The sequence below is a fragment of the Hylobates moloch genome, unplaced genomic scaffold (genome assembly GCF_009828535.3).
Source record: "Hylobates moloch isolate HMO894 unplaced genomic scaffold, HMol_V3 SCAFFOLD_8, whole genome shotgun sequence".
NCBI classification, from domain to species: Eukaryota; Metazoa; Chordata; class Mammalia; order Primates; family Hylobatidae; genus Hylobates; species Hylobates moloch.
The window spans coordinates 76544353-76560749 of NW_026652283.1; the positions used below are offsets into that span (position 1 = coordinate 76544353).

At 44.5% G+C, this 16397-nt stretch overlaps 2 protein-coding genes across 6 annotated transcripts in view; both read left to right on the forward strand.

Moving 5' to 3' along the window:
- Positions 1 to 6861, forward strand: part of SFMBT1 (Scm like with four mbt domains 1) — a 156566-nt gene extending 149705 nt beyond the window's left edge. For all 5 annotated transcript variants that reach the window (XM_058442976.1, XM_058442975.1, XM_058442974.1 and 2 more), the window contains exon 21: positions 805 to 6861. In XM_058442976.1, the coding sequence (XP_058298959.1) occupies positions 805 to 945 (141 nt within the window). In that variant the 3' untranslated portion in view covers positions 946 to 6861. The remainder of the gene's footprint in view (positions 1 to 804) is intronic.
- A 1383-nt stretch (positions 6862 to 8244) lies between these two features.
- STIMATE (STIM activating enhancer) overlaps positions 8245 to 16397 on the forward strand; it is a 61137-nt gene continuing 52984 nt past the window's right edge. The window contains exon 1 of the mRNA XM_032161304.2: positions 8245 to 8533. Within this exon, the coding sequence (XP_032017195.1) occupies positions 8374 to 8533 (160 nt within the window). The 5' untranslated portion in view covers positions 8245 to 8373. The remainder of the gene's footprint in view (positions 8534 to 16397) is intronic.

Here is a 16397-nt window from a genome sequence, read left to right on the forward strand (position 1 = left end):
TGGATGTAATAGTCAACAATTTATTTACAAGTTTTAGGAAAAATGTTTTGATCCAAAAGAAAAGAATTGTCTTAATTCCATTTTTAGGAATCAAAGATGATAAAAAGTTATTCATCAGACTTGCTTCATAGTAGAAGGAGATTATCATTGCATTCCAATTTTTCCTAAGAATTTGATTCCATCCCTCCAATATCAAGCATACCATGCTTAATTGTCCACATCTTTTCAACAATAATGATTTGCTTGTTTAAAAAAAATAGCATCTGTCACATTAGGCTCTAGAGTGGCGATAAGTTTTAAGGCAAGCTTGCTGAAACACAGTCAGTGGCCTTAAACATTGAAATAAGTTTTGTTTAGAAAATTAGGGAGGTTCAAGAGCTTATCGGGTTTTTATGAATGTTACAGAGTAGGAAAACATTGAAGTTGATAGTTAATCCTTTGTTTCAGATTTAGAAGGAACCCTCTAAAAAGATGGCACAATTAGTTGCCAGTTACAGGGCTAGTCAGTTTACTAAATTTCTATGGGGCAGAGACTCTGGAATGGATTTTTATCCTTGGTAAAACTTTATTGTCCTTGGTAAAACTTTATTGTCCTCAGTAAAACTTTATTAATTCTGAAGCTTCATTAGTATGGAAGACTGTGGAGTCACTTAAAAGGAAGTATGTGATACCTAAGATGAAAAAGTAAGGAAAGGAAAGCATAGGGATTCCAGTTTTGACAAAGCTAATGTGAGGAGAGGCTGTCATGATCAAGCTGCCTTTCATGTGCACATCACAGATAATTTGTCTTTTATGCTTTAACAGGAAATTGATGGGCAGGCCCTGTTGCTCCTTACCCTTCCCACTGTTCAAGAATGCATGGACTTAAAATTGGGCCCTGCCATCAAACTTTGCCATCACATAGAGAGGATCAAGTTTGCTTTTTATGAGCAGTTTGCCAACTGAGAAGGACAACCAAAGTGAGCTGGATCTTTGAAGCACAAATGCAGCAAATCCTTCACCCTGCTTTATAAGTGGAGCTGGAATAGTCCTGGGGCTCTGGGGCCTGCAGGTATCAGCTTGCTCTCTTTGCACTTTCGGGGAAGGAGGACTCACAGTGAGGAAGCAAAAACTGTGCACAGAAGCGGATCACCTGCTGGTGGAAATGTGGACATCTCTTATTCAGCAGATGGCAGTTTTAAAAAAATAAAGGTTGTGAGGAAAAGACTTATATAAGAAGAAAAGCATTTCCAGTGGTGTGGCCTGAAAACAAAGAATAACCTAGGCTGCTGGAAAGCACCCTTTTGGTTGTTTTCATTCTGTTCCCTCCCATTGTAGATTGAACTTTGTTCTCTGCTTTCTTTTTCTTGGAAAGAGAGGACCTAGCTTTAAGTCAGCACTGATTTGGGACTGTTCCTAAGGCATATCAGTGCTTCATTGTCATTGTGTTTTTAAGCTTTTTAAAATTAAAACAGTTCATTTTGGGGATGATTATGTGGCTCTAGGGTTTTGAATGTATAGTCACACTTTGATCATTTTAAAATCGATTCTTAGGAGTTCCTTTGTTTACTACCTCTGTTGATAATTGAGCTTACAGCCATGTATGAGGTTTTTTGTATGATGCCATTTTTAAGCTACATGAACACTAAAATTATGACAGAATTTGGAGGGGGGGAAAACTGTTTGCTTTCTTAAAAACATTGTATGAGGCACTTACACCAGTTCCTTAACTGACCTGATCTGAGAACTCTGCTGTTACTGTTCTCCATCTTGACCCAGCCTGGGCTGCCTGTGTTAAGTAACATCACCAAGACTGTTAGTATTTCTGTTTAATTGCCCTCTTCCTATTCATTCTCAGAGGGACTTCGGTGACTTTTATTTTGTGTTTACTTTTCTCTACAGTTGTTTGTCTACCTCTGTTTCATTTCTATGGTCTTTACTTTGGGTGAAAATCAGTAGGTGTTCCATGGACCCACAGCGAAGCCCATTTGTCCTACTTTCCAGGTGTCTCCACTGTAGAAGCACAGCACAGAAAACATGTTTTGGAGGGTAACACAGAGCATGGAGTTTCTGTAGCAGCGTCCTCAGTGGCAGGATAAATACTGAGACGTGGTTAAGGATCCTGGAAACCTCTTTGCCTAGCCACACTTAGACTTTTTTCAGCTAACCCTTTAAATTGAATATAATCTTTAGTCCGAGGATTCCCATTTAAACAACTCAGTATTCTTTTAAGTGTGTCTTTTAGCCCAGCTCAAGTTAACATGAAACTCCAGGTGAATTTTCACTCATGATTCCATTGCTAGCTATTATAGAATAATAGTGTTTGCTGCACTATTCTAGTCATGAGGAGTGAGGAAAAACATACATAGGTTGTCTCCCTTAAATGGTTTGCTCTGCTGAATGGTTTTTTATCCTAATCACCTGCAAATTTATAACCCAATCATTCTTCCTCAAGATTTGAAAATGTTTTACTCCTGCAAACTGGGTGAATTCTAAACAGCTCTATAAATATAAGAAAATATTACAGCAAATTTTAACTGATTGTGATTTTTTTTTCCTATTCCCCACCAACCCAACCTATTTTTGTGGACATTGGCAAATAATCTGGAGCCGCTCTTCATTGGGTAATTCATAAACCAACTTAACTCAAGCCCTGCAACTAAATCATACATTAAATCATTAACTCTTCGCTTAGGTTCCTACCAGATCTATCTGGGTAGAAGCTTCATTTAAGTAAAAATTAATATGTTTGAAACTTAAGAGATCCAGTTTTTAAAGATTTAATTCTGTGTCTGGAAGAGAAGCATATATAGGGAATGCTAGGGAATAATTAGCATTAAACATTAAGCTTTTGGTGCGTAGCGATGGTAATCTTGCTTAATGAAATTTCCTGAGAGTTCAGTCAAGGTACTAAGGAAAAGAGGGCCCCTTGAGGAAGAACAATGGGACAGAATTTCTGGAATTAATGTTTAGGGCCTTGTGTTATTATCTTATTTAGGAAAGTGAAATATATTTCCTATAAGAGGGAATTTACCAAACACAAGAACAATGAATGCTTTATTTTGTCTCTTTTGACTTCTCCAGAAACCACAGAATTAAGAATCATCTCCCTTCACAGGTGAGGGTCGATGAAGGCCCCGAAGGGCGAAACATACAGCCCTAAGTAGTCTCTGATCTGGGTAGAGTCAGAGCCCAACAGGCTCGTTTATATCATGATTATTCAGGCTCAGCCTTCTCCTAGAGAAAGGCTGACTCTAAATGGTCAAGTAAGTTGAGTTTCCCTTAATATTTCTTGCATTCTCCTATTAAGGCATAGTTTATTAGGTAATTGCATAAAGAATTATATCACCAGCCCCGACTCCCGTATATTATGTAAGCGAGGATAATTGGGAATTTAGCACAGGGCACTTTTTTAACTTAAAATTTGGACTTAATTTACCTCACAAAGCTACTGGGACTGGGCTGGATAACAATGATGTTCTGGTTACTGTGATGCTGAAACAGATTTCAAGCCTTACCATGTTGGGGTAAAATGTTGGTATGTTGCATACAGGTGCAAGAACTTTGTTTTTTAGAGAGACTAACTTCTTAAATGTGTAACAGTTACATTGTGAAGGGACTGCATTTGTCTGGATTTCACCTGCAGCTGGGCCCACAGCCTGCCTGAGGTCAGAAAATTTTTCATGACCCATTTTTTACCCTGAATTGACAAGTTTAGAAAACAGGTTAATGGACTATTTCATCCTCCTGGACCTTGAAAAGCTGGCTGACCAGTATTAGACTATTACTGCTACATTAGTGTGCTAGGGCAACCTTTTTGCTGCACATGCAGATTTTTCTGTGACATTTTGACTAGATTTTGAGGGCTTCTGGGGACTACACTGTTTTCCTTTGTAAATCATCTTCATCCTTCTCATTTGAAGCAGAGTTGAAGTGGCTAACGCAGGGAATGCATTTATGGAAGCTTGCACCCTATCTGCCTTTGTTCAGCAATGCAGGTGGCTCCTAGCATTTATCTATGTTATAGATATGTGAGGTCAGGGAAGGGTACTTACTAATCTCTGGAAAAGATGAGCTTCTTGGTAAATATTTATTGACTTATGGTAGAAGCAAACATAGAAAACTAATTCAGAACTTAGCCTTAATATGCCTTTTCTCCTGGAAGTAAAATATTCTCACTGTGAGAGAGAAGACATTGGACCTTAGCTTCCAGAGGACCTGGATACATTTTACTCGCTCTCTAGTACCAATTCAGTCACTAATGTGGTACCTGAATACAATTTAAAAGCTTTAGGAGGCCTTAGGTAGGGTGGGACTCAGAATCATTTCCCTCTCTCAAGCCAAAAAGTGTTTCTGAGGGACACATAGAACATCAGTCGATCTAGATGGGAACATTTGGGAAAACTATCACAGGCAATTATATTTACTTGGCACCTATATCACCAAAGATTGTTCTGTTTGAGACACCATTTACTGGCTTAATTGATCAACAGTGGAACACACCCTGGATTTGAACTCTGATCCTGTGTATTGAGGATGTGCCCTGTGTGTGCACACACCAGTTCAAAAGTGTTCTGTGTTATCAGTAGGAAATCTGTTGGCCTTATGAAGCTAAATGAGAAGAAGGCATCACTACAAAAAATGAAGTATAAATCTTGGTGGGGACCAGATGCCCCCTTTTCAAGCTTGGATTTCCTTGCTCCTGGGTCCACTGTAAGCAACCATATGTTTGTCATGGTGCTGACTCAGAAATCGTGGGACAGAGAGCCTCCTGCAAAACCAAAAAGAAATGTTACTTTCCCGCGATTATAATTCTTCCTTGACTTTGTTCACTTTAGATGTTTTACTAGTGAGTTTTGATGACTCCCACCCCTTATGTGAGAATGTGCATACTTTGGAAACTTGAATTTATTCAAACAAGCTACCTATGACTTAGCATTTGGGCATAAGTTTTAAATTCAATGCTCAGTCCAAGTGGATCTGGTTCCAGGCCCACTCCAAGGGTGGTTCCAGGGGTGTTTTTTCAGTACTTGTCCCAGACCACACAGGTAGCCTTGTTTCTGAGGGCAGCTTTATGGGGAGGTGTAAAAGGTGGTGGGCAGCAAATGCACTGCAGAGTCATTTTCTTGGGTATGGTGTTTAAGAAGCCTGAGATTTTCACAAGAACCAGCAAAACCAGGAGTGGAGAGTTGGGGAGATAGAGATGTAGGCCTAAAACTCCCTCTTCTTGTGTCTTTTTTGACTTAATACACCATTGGGTCTGTCCTGGTGCTATGGCCTATCACAAAGGACTGTTTTAAGAGAGAAGCAAGCCACAGCCTTGCCAGATAAGTCTCCAACACCAGCAGAAAAGCACGGACCCTGATCTGTGGGAGGCAAGGGTCTCCCATTATTTCTGGAGGCAAATGGTGCCTTCTAGTGAAATGGTGCCACCATTTGCTGATGGGGGTGCCTGTTCTCAGGATGTGTGGAAACTCAGGCCTGAGGGTTTCTACATGGTTTATTCAATCTAACTGCATACCTAGCTTGGCAGAATGGAGGTGGACAAAAGTGCTGGAAGGATGAGGGTAGGCTTTTAGGGCAAATCAAGTCACAAAGCAGATGATTGAGGGAGGTTACAAAGCTTAGGCAAAGTTAAAGTTGGGCAGCCCGTTAGCTCCTTTTGCAAGAATCTCTGGAGAAGGTAGTTTGAATGTTTCTCTTGAGATTTTAAGTGCTCATTTCTTTTCCCCTCCCTTTCTTCTTCTTTTTTTTTTTTTTTTTTTCATTAAATATTCTCTGAAGACAATCAGAGGCCTGCCAGGGAGGGACTCGGCTGGTTCCAGCACTGTCCTTAGGCCTCTTTTTAATACTAACTTGTTGGAACTGATGCACTTTGTTTAATGTATTTTACCTTTTTTTTTTTAAGCTGCTCATTTAGAACAAAATCAAATACTTATTGCATTGTATCCTTCCTGCTTGCTGTTTTTCCTCTTAATTTCAAAAGTTATGCATTGAAGATAAAAGTACACTTAAGAAGTATGCACAAGAATACCTATTAAAATAACTCCCATCAAGTTTGATGGTATAACTTCAAAGGATTAAAAAAACTATTTTGGATTAATACTTTGTGTGTTTTTTTGTAAATATGATTGTATATAAACTGGTGGTACGTTGTGAAAGTTTTAAGTGGTTGTGAGAAAACTAAAGAAAACAGGTCTTAAGCTATGTTTAACCTTAACTTTGTGCTGATTTGACAGCAAGGAAGGCATTTTGGCCAGAGTAAATTTTTTAAAAAACTTTCCAGCGAGACCTCAGAGAATCATTTCCAAATGGATGAGAAGTTCCTTCCTACTTTAATAAAACTCCAGAATTCTTCCCCCTCTCTTGCTGTCTCATCCTTTACCTTCTGGATTTAGGTGCTTTTTAATTCCAGTTCAGGAAAGATAGGAAGAGTAGAATTTCCCCACAGCAACCTTGCTCCTGGCATTGGGGATTCTGCCCCTGATCTCTGAAGACTGCTTCTGGTTTGTTCCTCTGTGAGCCTTAAGGATTCCTCCACAGCTGGATGTGCAGAACAATTCTTTGTCAAAAACATCACTTTTCAGCTCTGTGTCCAGTTTTCCTTGAGCTGTCTGTGTCTTCAAGCAATCAATAGTCTCCTTATGCCCAACCACAGTCTCTTCTGCTTTAAGACGCAGCCTCTTGTTTGATTCTCTCTAAACATGTACTGTTAACTGTTGCGCATCCTCATAAGATCCCTCTTAGACTAAAAGACAGTCATGCAATTTTAATTTTCCCTTATCCATTTATTTTCTTAATCTGATTTTCTGTATTTGCCCATGGCCAGTACTTATGGAGAGTTTAAAATTTTATAAATTAAAATTCCATTTAAATTAAGCATTTTGTCGCATGTTCTGTGTACCAGGCACTATATTGAATTTGAATTGAAGGGTAAATAAAAATAATTCCTGCCCTCAGGAGGCTCACACTTAGCTGTGGGTGAGAGACATGTGTACAGCTGTCAAATTTAGCAGTCTGAAAAGTTTTGGTGGAACAGTACACACAAGGTAATGTGAGAGCAAGAGGGAGAGGGAGGTCAGAAAGGCTTTGACGCATGAGGAGCAGTTCATGGAGCAGGGAAAAGGGAATGGCATCCATGCAGCTAGAATGCTACATAAAGGCACAGAGGAGTGAAAATGTAAGAGAAGGCTGGAGAATTGCATTTTTATTCTCTAATCAGGTTAATATTCCTGTTCACCAAGAAAGCTTTTAGGTAGCATTTAACCCTCTTAGGTAATTGGAATTTGGGGGGCTACTTAATAGGAACCTTTTTCCTAGAGATGATATTTACTGTTGAAAGCATGTAGCTCAGTGTCAACTGGACTCACACCATGTGTTCACTGACATTCTGCAGCAGGAAGGTCAGGGGCTCTAGAACACCAACAAGAGGGTATCCAGAGAGAGCCCAGATTGGGCTGGGAGAATGGATGAGAGAATGGGGACTCAGGGTCTTGTTAAAGGCAGAGCCCAGGTTCTGAGAAGTTGGAAAGGGTTAGGTGGGAGTGTGTGTGTGCAGGGGGCTGTTGGAGCCTGGAAAATACCAACCATTTGTCTTTTACACTCTGAAGGTAGTTGTGCTCCCCAAGTGAATAAAGTGGGACATGTGCACGTCAGGTTTTCAGTGTGAAACCTGGTATATTTCAAAATGAAAGTGATTGGATTCAGGTGACCATTTAAATTATGTCTATGAAAAAAGAAAATAGACTTGGGGCCTTGATAAACCTTTAGCTAGGGAAGTAGGAAAAAGACTCAAATGTCTGGGTTGGAAGGAAGACTCCTGTGCGCAGTCTTAGGTTGTTTTCCTTATTCACTTGCTTCAGAATAATCCAGGCTGCAAACTCTCGGGCCCCACCCCAGAACTACTGAATCAGGATCTCTGAGGGTGGAATTCAGGAATGTTAATACATTCTCCAGGATATAGGGATTTGCCTTAGAGGGAAAAATAATTTGACTACAGGCCGTCCCAGCTCCTACCTCCGGACCTGGAGCTCGTGATTCCCAGGCTCTCATTCCGGTCTGCGGTGCCCGGCTCACCTGGCCTGTCTACCTGCGGGCGTGGCGGGGTTGGAGAGGGGAGTGCGACCTGTGACCCCGCCCCCTGGCCCGGCCGGAGCCCCGCCCCTCGGGGGGGGGGAGAGCTGCCGCGGCCGAGGCCCGCCCCAACCTTGGCTGCGCCAATCAGGCACTGCGATCTCAGACGTCGGGTTACGCGCGGCGCGGAGTCGGAGGCCGGGCGGAGGTACCGGCTCGGGCTTGGGCTCGGGCTCCAGGCGCGGGTTTGGCGGCGCTTCGCCGGCAGGCAGCGAGGCCGGGCGGGCCCTGGGCCCTCGCGCCCCTCCCGCGAGGCCTGCCATGCAGAGCCCCGCCGGGAACGCGAGCCGGGGACTGCCAGGCGGGCCACCCTCCACAGTCGCGTCCGGGGCGGGCCGCTGCGAGAGCGGCGCGCTCATGCACAGCTTCGGCATCTTCCTGCAGGGGCTGCTCGGCGTCGTGGCCTTCAGCACGTTAATGCGTGAGTCTGGGACCCCCGCCCCTCGGAGGCCCTGAGCGGCAGCCGCGGCCCGGCCCCCCTGGGGGCCCCTCCTGTGCGGAGAGTTCAGGCCTTGGGACCCGAATTCCTCCTCCCCCGCAAACCAAGTCTGGGTATTCCTGCACTAGGGGTAGCCCGAGCCCCTCGCTGTGGCCTCCAGCCAGGAGTGACCCTTCCCCTTTCCACTTTAAACGTCAGTCCTTTGAGACGCCAGTCTAAAACTCGCCTACCTCCCACCTTACCATCTCGAATTGTTACCCCACTTCCCAGCCTGGAGTCATGACCCCCAAGGGTGACATCCCCTTGTCCGCCCCTTCTCAGGGGCTCTTCGTGCTCAGAACCCACATCCCTCAATCCCCAGTGCGATGCTGAGCTCTTTTCTGCCCCTTCACTCTTCAAGGATTTACCTTCTCCGTTCACATTTAAATCCTGCTACTTTGCATCCCTCTCAACACCTGGAGTGTTAGGGCCATGCCTTCCGTTTCCCAGTACCCGCGTCCCTTTCCGTGGCCCTTCTTCCTCAGCTTTAGTTTCCCTTTTGTCAGGGCAGGACCCACCCAGTCTGCCTTCTTCCCCAGATCCCCTTCCTCTCGTTTCTTCCGGAACAGGCCCACCTGCTCCATCTCTGTCCCAAGCTTTCCTAATAAGCCGCATCTATAGCTTCCCCTGGCTGTACCCTTTCCACTTTTATTCTTTATATTTTAAGTTTCCTTTTCCATTAAACTTGGGCACCCTAGTGGCTGAATAGAGAAGGAAGCCCCCACCCTGTTGTCATGTGTGCTGCTGAGGGGACGGGGCGGGGCGGGGGGGGGAGGCTTCTGTTTTTCATCGTGTACATCCTTCCCTTATTAAAGTAACAAGAAGTTTTGCTCGGCATGTAAGCCTAGGAGTGCCCTTGTGACTGCGTTTTAGGGGGAAGGAAAGGTTATAACTATCTGTGCAGAGTCATTAATTCCAAAAATGACTTGTTCTCAAAACTTCCCCACTGTGCTTGTGTGGACAGAGTGGAGAGTTCCTGCAGAGAGTATGCTTTGGGGTACTCAGGAGGGATCTTGCAGCTGTGTGCCTATGTCTTGTAGGGTCCAGTTGCTGGAGTGGCCACCTTGCTTGTTTATAACTTGGGGTTTCTTTGAGTGAATTCTCTCAGGCTTTAAGTAACCCTGAAGAGGCTCTGATCATGGATACCGCGTTCTTCTGGTGGCCTGTCCTTGATAAGTCTTACAAGTGCCCAGCTGTCTATGTTTGCCACTTTTTCTTTCCTTTTTAGTTCCAACTTGCCTTGCTTTTTCTGTGCTAAACAAATACCCACTTGTACCCACAGTAATAATTTGTGACAACTTAGCCAAAATCTGCTGCTTGTAGTGTACAAGCATGTACTGTACGTGTGTGTTTTCAAGACATGATGAGTGGATCTTCATACCCCTCCTACTTCTGTGTCCTCCAGACAGCCTTCCTTTCTCTCTGAAGGAACTGTAGGTTAAATTTTTATTTCACTCCCTAACCTGAGGTTTCTTAGCCTAGCTCTGGCTGTTTCATAGGTTCGATTGATGCTGATGGCCCGGCTTATCCCCTAGGGTTTGACACTTGTGATTCAGAGAAGGAAATGTGATGATGACAGGGCAGAGTTGCTCGCAGCTGAGAAGTGTGTTAGGTTGAATGTGTTCTGAGTGGAGTCTTCAGGGACATACTCACTTCTTTACTTAATCTTCAGCGTGAGCACATGTGCAAATCCCACTGTGGTTGGTACTTTCTGTGTGCAGAGATTGGACTAGAAAGCAGTCTCTTGTTCACTGTGAGGCTTGACGTGGACAGAGCTTGTGGAAATGGCTGGTGGGTCCTGGGGTGATGTGGGTAGGAGTGATGGGGAGAAGAGTTGGAAAGGCTAGAGCTATGTCTGCCCCGACACAGAAATGGAGGTGAGAGCAAGAGCCTCCTCCCCCTACCTAGAAGCAGACAGAGCAGGCCAGGGCAATGGCACTCTGGGAGCTGGACAAGGAGAAGCCCACTGACTGGGATGCAGTCAGGGTGGGGCCCTTCTTATCTCTCAGATTTCTTGGTCCTGTTGAAATAGAACTGCGAGGCTTTTCCTTCTTGAACTACTAGGAAGAGGAAGAAATCTCTAAGGTGGAAGAGGAAAGAGATCAAGGTAGCCTTAAGGAAGTACATCTGCGAGCCATTTGGCTTTGTCCTGGGCTTTTAGTCCTCCTTCCTTCTCAGTCTGGTGGAGCTGCCAGGAGGGGCATCTGTTGAAGGCCAGGCTCCCCTGACCAGGGTCCCCCTCGCAGCCCTGAGGGAGGGAAGTCTTAGTGTGTGTTAAGGTGAGGCCACTCCATCCTTCCTCAGTTCTGTTATCTTCAAATATTTTAAATACCAACCAGTCTGTTCTGAGCAGTTTAAACAGCTGCTATCCTTTGAGGGGCTGTTTTTGAGATCACAATCTTTTCCCTTCCAAGTACCCGTGGCCCTCGAGGCAATGGGCTCGCTGCCTCTCTTCTGGAACGCTTCTCCAGTCCTGATGGCCAACACTCTTGTTTCCTGTTGGACCAGCTCTGACTGTAGAATGAACCCACTTCTCTGCAGACAAGCTGTGAGGTAATTTTTCTTACTTCACCTCCCTGATCTCGGTGACCCCTCACACCACTGTCTTTATGTTCCTTTTTCTATCCAGAAAAATCACTTTTTTCTCCACTTACACATTGCCTTGTTTTTTTTTGTTTGTTTTGTTTTGTTTTTAATCTGGGGAGGTTTGTCCTGAAGGAAGATTGCTTATATATATTAATGTCTCTGGGGAGGATTCTGGTTCTGCAAGAATTTCTCATTCTGGTGCTTTGATAGACTTCTTGCCTTACTGTGTAGGGTTTATAGACCTTCTTGGTCCAGGCAGTTGAGAACGTATATGCCAGGTCATACATGGTAGCCCATTCTTTTTTTTTTTTTTTTTTTTTTTTGAGACGGAGTCTTGCTCTGTCACCCAGGCTGGAGTGCAGTGGCGCAATCTCGGCTCAGTGCAAGCTCCGCCTCCCGGGTTCACGCCGTTCTCCTGCCTCAGCCTTTCTGAGTAGCTGGGACTACAGGCGCCCGCCACCACGCCTGGCGAATTTTTTGTATTTTTAGTAGAGACGGGGTTTCACCGTGGTCTTGATCTCCTGACCTCGTGATCCGCCCGCCTTGGCCTCCCAAAGTGCTGGGATTACAAGCGTGAGCCACCGCGCCCAGCCTGTAGCCCATTCTTCAAGCTGCATAAACATACAGACTGTTACAGGCATCACCCACACACACACATGTCCCAGTGTCAGCACCACCTTGTTGAGTTGGCGGTCTTCCTAGAGGCTCCAGCTAAGGTACCCTGTGCACGCGAGGAAAGATGAACATACTCAGAGTCAAGCTTATGAAGATACTTTCCACTTAGAGTTTTCTGAAGTGTCTACTAGGTATCTGCATAGAAAGAAATGCTTTAAACGAGGGGGCTTTGTCATAGTCGGCCCGCCAAGGAATTCCTCGTTTTGGTGATTTTGTCTATAGTCTGTGACTTGACAAAGTTGCCCAGCTAGGGTCTCAACAGAACAGAGCTGAGCAGTCCTGGAGCTCAGCAGACTGTTCCAGTACAGGGTAGCCACCCAGCTGTCAGCCAAAGGTCGTGTTGGCCAGTGTGTGTGTTGGCATTTGGGGGTGTTTACTCTCAGTACATGTGAATGCAAAGCAAACTCAAGCCTCCCTCACCGTGCACAGTCAGGGTTCTGGGCTGAAGTGTAGACAGAATTGGTTTTTAATAAAACAAGCATTTTGAGAGCTTGGATAAATCTGCCTGCCTATTTTTGTTATAGACATGGGGGCTAGCCAGCTGGGAGAAATGTGTCCATGTTTTACAAAAACACTGCTGACATTGAGAAGTGATAGCTTTTTTCCTGCAATCCAAAGTAAAATCACAAACCAGTCCACTCAGCTTTGATATCTTAAATGAGAGTTTCTGGGGTTTTCTCCATGGTAAACTGGCCTCCCTATGTGCTCTGTGTGAACAGACTTGAGTTGGCACAACCTTCCCTACGATCACCTCTCCCCACCCCATCCTGGTTTTTATCTCTAAACATGTCAAACATAGAAAAGATGAAAAATGATACACTGAACATCTGTCTGCCCTCTACCTAGATTTAGCAGTCGTTCACATTTTGTCACATTTATCTCTTTATTCTTTTTTTTTTTTTTTTGGCTGAGCCATTTGAAGGTAAGTTGCGACCAGCATCACACTTTACTGCTAAATACTTCAGCTAAGTCTGCCCAGAGTAAGGACAATCTCCCACATAACCACAATTGCATCATCACACTTAAAAGAATTAATAATAACTCCATGATATCATCTCATATCCAGTCCATAGTCACGTTTCCCCAAATGTCACAAGTCTTTTATAGCTGGAGTTTTTAAAAGCTAAGATCCAATCAAGGTCCACACGTTGTGTTTGGTCATGTTTTCAGTCACTTTCATTTCTAGACGAACCTTCTCCTACACATACATGCACACTTTTTTTTTTTAATGTTTCTGGCTTTTTGAAGAGTCCTGGCTGCTTGTTGTGTGGAGTGCCCCACATTCTGGAGTTGTCTGGGTGTTTCCTTGTGGTGTTTGAATTGTTTCACCAACCCCTGTTTTCCTGAGTTTGGTCTGGAGCAGTTATTAGATTCAGATACCCTGTTTTATGGCAAGAACATGCCATAAGCGGCGCTGTCTGTTTCATGTACGTTCCACCAGGAGGCATGTGACATCATGCTGCCCCACTATTAGTGTTAATAAGGTTGATGACTTGGTGATGGTGGATGGAAGACCGCTCAGTCTCCCCCTTGTAAAGGTACATCTTCCCCTGGGCAATTAATAAGGGATCTCTGCAGTGATAATACTTTGAGATCATGTGAATACTCTGTTTCCCAGTAGCCTTTCACCCAGTGATCACCTCCTTCTGGTAAAATAACAGAATACAGTGACAGCTGAATTGGAACTGGAGCTCACGAGTGAAGGCGCCTGTCTTTGGGTCTGGAACCCAGCACAAACTCAATCAATGTTGCTGTCCTTTCCTCCCTCTGGAGTGCCAGCACGGGCAAAGGAAGAACGCCCCTTTTTTCATGCCAGGCTGGTGTTGTGGCCAATGTTAGCATACTGGCTGTCTTAGAGCTTTCATTTTTAGAAAGTTTTCAGGTTTTCTAAATGTTTATTTATTTGGTAGCATTTATCCATAATGATGATCTGCTGCTTGATTTATCATGTAACTTCATTAATTTAGAATAAAATCAGGACAAGAGGAAGTTGTCTGAATTAGGGGACAATCTGAGTTGTAGAATAACTTACCAAATGCATTTTTTTAAACTTTTAAATACCTCTATTGGCCACATGTTGCCCTGTTGGGGCCTCTCATGCTTCCGCTGCTTTAATATCTGTTTAAAGTCTTTTGCAGTTAGTATATTTGCACAAACATGAAGATTTGTTGAAGGGGTTTTACAAGTGGTTAAAAATAATGGGATCCCTGGCTCTGGATCCAGCCTGACCCGGCATCCATGTCTGCTTCGCTCTGCCATGTGGTGCCCCTGAGTAACTTCTGCATTTCTCAAAGCTTCAGTTTTTTCCCCAGTAACATGTGGATAATAATCCGTCTTTTCTGGGGCTATGGAGATGAGAAAGAATGTGTTTGAGGAAGCTGGGTTGGTGTCAGGCACATGTTAGGCCCTCCTTGGGGGTGTGTCTTCATCCTTGTTATTACATTGTTTGTATTCATGAGTTGGGCTGAAGAATGTTTCACAAGTGCTTAAGTAACTTATTTTCTGAATTAGTTTAAACATTTCCCTTTCTTTCTTGTTTGTACAATGTCTTTACCTTTAGCCCTCTTCACAGAGTGCATGGCAGTGAAAAAAAAGAAAGAAAGAAAAGCACCTTTAGCCCAGCCAGCACAGTGAGTGTGAATCCAGATTAGCATGTGCCAAAACCAGGTGGCTTTCGTGGCCAAAATAATCTTCCTTGACCTAACCTTTCTTGTGTTTTTACCGGCAGGGCCCCCATGTGGGCTCTGAGAGAGAGGGCAGTGGGTGCCTGGGGCTGCCCCACTTCCAGGTGATGAACCTGCTTCAAGTCGGCTGGCTTTTCTTTGCCCAGGGCCCATGGTAGTAGGTGGTGGCGCTGGCCCCTGGAGCCGGCCTCTTTCCTGCAGCCTGCTCTTCACTGAGTTCCCAGCATGCCAGCCCCCTCACAGGAACCCTGTACAGAAGCGGTCGGTGAGCAGGTGAAGTGCCTTGTACAAGGGCTCCTGGTTAGTAAGTGCAGAACTGAAATGTAAGCCAGGTCCCTGGGACCCCAGACACCCTGAGCCACTTCCTCTGTGCCTGCCTGCTTTTTCCACCCCTCTTTACACACAGGTGCACTTTCTGATTACTCTGTATCTGTGGCTACCTCACCTCATTTTTTTTCTATCTGAACAATTCTGATTTTCTTTCTTGATAATTATTTTTATTTAATTTTATTTAAAGCATTATTGTTTTATGACTGTTGATAACATTAAAAATATAAATTTGAAATGACTCATCAATCACTTCATGCATACATGAGTCACACCCTAGGTCTGCTTTTCTGGGCCTTTGTGAAGATTTTCCTTGGCTGGTCAGAGGGTGGTGATTCTACCCCAAGGCTGAGGTCTAGCATCTGAGGCGGAGGCACCCCCGCCCTACCCCAGAGCAGCAGAAGCAGGGAGCACGGAGTCCCTTTACTCGCTGGTGAGGAAGGGTCTGCAGGTTTCTGGGTGGCTTCAGGTTACATGCTGAGTTTCACGGAGTTCGTTTCCCTGTTGCTTGCCATATGACTATAAGGAAGGTAGTTAATAATCTTGAGGTTTACCCAGAAGAATTATCCTTTTCCTTGTGTATGCATAGAAGCAGTTGGTGAGTCTCTTTTAGATTACTCCACTGCTAGGAAAGCTATCCATTGAATCCAGAGTTTTTCAGCCTGGCACTGTTGGCACTTTGGATGAGATAATTCTTTCTTGTGGGAGGCTGTCCTGTGCATTGCAAGGCATTTAACAGCATCCCCAGCCTGCCTCTACCCACTAAATGCCAGTAGAATCTCTCATTGTGACAACCAAAAATGTCTCCCGACATTGCCAGCTGTCCCCTGGGGGGCCAAATCGCCCGTGTTTAAGAACCACTGCATCTGTTCAGTTTGTGAATTTCTCAGCAAACTCATATTTGTTCTAGAAGAACAGATTAGAAGGTCAGTGTGTTGTTTCCAAAGTATAAGAACAGTGGACTATTAGGATCTCTTAAGTACTTTGGTGCCAAGCCCGCTATTGGATGCTTCCTTGACGAAGAGTTGAGACTGGTGCCCAGTCCTTGAGGGGCTCACAGCTGGAACAGGCTGTAGGCAGGCGGGCGGGCAATTCTAGTATAGCATGAAGAGGATTGTAGAAGCTTGAACACACTGGAGAGGGGAATGAGGGGTTCTGCCTGGGGACTCGAGGAAGTGTCCCTAAGGAAGCTCCACCTGAGCACCAGGCTAAGGGCTCTCGACACGGAGCGGGTGGTAAGAGCATAGGTTCACGTAGAAGAGACCAGCGCTGGAGAGGATAGAGGCAGAGGGTCTCAGGAAAAAGAGGCAGTGTACTCGGAGGCTTTCCAGAGAGCCTTCCTTATTCCATTTCAGGCCTCTTTTACGGGTGCATTTAAAGAGGATGAATTAAATTATTGGGTGTCAAGTCTGCATATACTACTTGCTCCATTTGTGTTATTTCCTTGAGAACCTTTCTTTTAAAGCAGTTTTACATCTCATGTGGCAGCCCCTGAGAAACATACACTGTTTATCTTTGGGGCCACAGAAGAAGAA